This window comes from Nanorana parkeri, unplaced genomic scaffold, assembly GCF_000935625.1.
Source record: "Nanorana parkeri isolate BGI_ZX_2015 unplaced genomic scaffold, ASM93562v1 scaffold263, whole genome shotgun sequence".
In the NCBI taxonomy this organism is placed as follows: domain Eukaryota; kingdom Metazoa; phylum Chordata; class Amphibia; order Anura; family Dicroglossidae; genus Nanorana; species Nanorana parkeri.
In genome coordinates, this window is record NW_017306531.1 from 175,217 (window position 1) to 178,093 (window position 2,877).

Consider the following 2,877-nt stretch of genomic DNA (forward strand, 5'->3'; position numbering starts at 1 on the left):
GCCCCAGGGGCCCCCACATTTAGAGGGGGGGGGGGGGGCCCGAACCCAGCACAGGCCGCCTGTAGTGAAGGAGGATGGTTTCGCCTCCTTGCCATGATAACCAGTTGATCGGCAGACTCCTCCCCTCCAGGAACCCTGGCACCTCTGCATCGATGGAGGGGAAAAGCCTGTCAATCAGCTTGTTACCATGGTGAGTGGGCGGGACCATCCACTGGGCATACCTTTCAAAATCCCTTCTGCTCCCTAGGCTGTGCTGATCAGCTGAAGGAAGGACCAGAGACTTTCAGCAGATTTGGCTCCACCCCTCTGCACTGCCCACAGCCCTTGGTATCAGGAGTCCTACCATGAGGTAACCTGCAGGGGGTGAGCAGCTTAACAGAGAGTAGAGGAGTGGGGAGGTCAGCAGTGTAACATGAGGGACGTAGAAGGTGTGGAAGTTAACAGTGTTGGAAGAGGGTGGCAGCCATCAAATGCTCTTCTAACACTGTTAACTTCTGTAGCCTCTGCATCCCTCTTCCCACAGTGCTCACCCCTGCACCCCCTGGCAGGGTTGCAGATGTGAGCAGTGTAGGAAGGGGGTGCAGATGTGATAAGCATTATAAAAGGGATTCAGGGGGTGCAGAGGTGGCAAGTGTAGGAAGAGAGATGCAGAGGGGTGCAGAGTTGAACAGTGTAGGAAGAGGGATGCAGGGGTTGCAGATGTGTGCAAAGTAGGAAAAGGGATGCAGGGGTGGACAGTGTGGGAAGAGGGATGCAGGGGGTGCAGATGTGAGCAGTGTAGGAAGAGGGATGCAGGGGTCGCAGATGTGAGCAGTGTAGTAAGAGGGATGCAGACGTGAACAGTGTAGGATGAGGGCCGCAGGGGGTGCAGAGGTAAAAAGTGTAGGAAGAAGGATGCAGGGGTGCAGAGGTGAACACTGTAGGAAGAGGGATGCAGGGGGTGCACAGGTGAACAGAGTAGGAAGAGGGATGCAGGAGGTATGGAGGTGGGTAGTCTAACAAGGGGAATGAAGGTAGTGCAGAGATGAACAGTGTAGGAAGAGGGATGCAGAGGTAGGCAGTGTAGGAAGAGGGATGCAGGAATGTATTTTTGGGTGGGACTTGTATACTGTCCGAGCACAAGAGGGCCCCTTAATCTTGTATTGCCCGGCGGTCCCATGTGTTGTCAATCTGCCCCTGTTTGTAGGTAAAGAAGAAATTTAGGAAGATGAAAAATCCCTATACAAAGTGGTTACATTCCTTCTAACAGAAAAAAAAGACTCCTTGAATGGGAACAACAGTCTGTGAGGGGATTTCTCTCACTATTCCCAACCATATCCTAAGGTTAAAAAAAAAAAATATTTAATGCTAAATATAAGCACTACTAGAGCTCTCTGAACTGTTAAATTATAAACCCGTTGATTGATTTGAATATCCAATCAATCAATGATTAATAATGAATAGTTTTGTACTCAGGAACAGCTTCTGGGTAACTTGCATACATAATGAATACATCATGCCATTGTCAGCCGCTAAAGCATTTTTAATGACCAACAACGACCCTCATTTGAAGTAATGGGAACACTGTGTATGCATTTATTAAACAATTGTAAATCATTTGAAAGGCATTTGAAACAAATATTTAAAAAAAACCTCACAGTTCTATGAATCTAAAAATGCATAACATCTATACTAATTTAAGACTCTATACTTCCCATAATTCTTCCCACACAGAAGAGGAGATTCAGCATTTACTAATTTGAATGTTCAGCGAATGTTTTGGGGATAACCAAAAACCTTGTTTTTGCTCTGTGAATGCACAGAAAATGTTTGTTGAATGCTATAGGAGTCCGACTAACCTTAATTATAAGTTGGAAGCAACATCTGTGTGGTTCAGAAAAGATAAAATGCACTGTGTACATCTAGAACAGTGAAATTAACTATGGAGAGTCTTTATAAACTCATACTTACCACTAGTTGAATCTAGGAGTTGTCTTATTTTAGAACTCAAGTCAAACAGGACAATTTTGGAAATAGGTGCTAGTTAGCTGCTTAACACCAATATTGACAAAATATAGTGAAATAGCAGAAACAAATTGTTACACTTACCAGGCAAAAGACTGCTGAAGGCAACAGTCCTCTGGCCAACAAAATCCCGTCCAATTGGATCATGGTCCCATACTAAGAACCTCACGAGTGCTACCTCCGGCATGTGGATTGTAAATGTGAGGGTCTCCTCCCACACTGGATTGAATCCTGGGATAAATATTGTATATAAATGCAAAGACAAAGACACATTACATTTATAGTTTGTTGAGATTCATCTTAATAATTGGTATGAAAGGTACCCATGCATGTGTATATTATCTCAGCTCGGGGGGCTCAAAGTGAACTAAAAAAAAAAACTAAGATGTGCTATGTTATAAGGAACACCTTTAACCAGTTGACATCCGCAGTGTTAAACCCCCTTCCCATCCAGGCCATTTTTCAGTATTCAGCGCTGCGGTACTTTGACTGACCTTTATTCCGTCATGCAGCGCTGTACTGAAATTAATTTTATACCCTTTTTTGGGGACAGATAGAGCTTTCTTTTGGTGGTATTTATTCACCACTGGGGTTTTTATTTTTTTACTATATTAAGGAAAAATCACCGAAATGTAAAAAAACCAAACAGTTTCCCCTATATTAAATGATAAAACATTTATTATTACCCAATTTTTGGGTAAAATATAAAAGACGGGGTCACGTCGGGTAAAAAGACACCAAACATGTCAAGCCTTAAAATTGCGTGCGCGCGCAAAACCTCAAAAAACGATAATACCCAAAATTGGCCATAGGCGACGCTTTAAAAGCTGTTACCGCTCATCAGTTTAGTGTTATCAGTGATTGATGGCCCTA

At 43.7% G+C, this 2,877-nt stretch overlaps 1 protein-coding gene across 1 annotated transcript in view; it reads right to left on the bottom strand.

The window, feature by feature from the left end:
• PLCH1 (phospholipase C eta 1) overlaps positions 1–2,877 on the bottom strand; it is a 128,392-nt gene that overhangs the window by 16,724 nt on the left and 108,791 nt on the right. Inside the window, exon 19 of the mRNA XM_018557026.1 lies at positions 2,089–2,235. Coding sequence (XP_018412528.1) covers positions 2,089–2,235 — 147 coding nt within the window. The remainder of the gene's footprint in view (positions 1–2,088; positions 2,236–2,877) is intronic.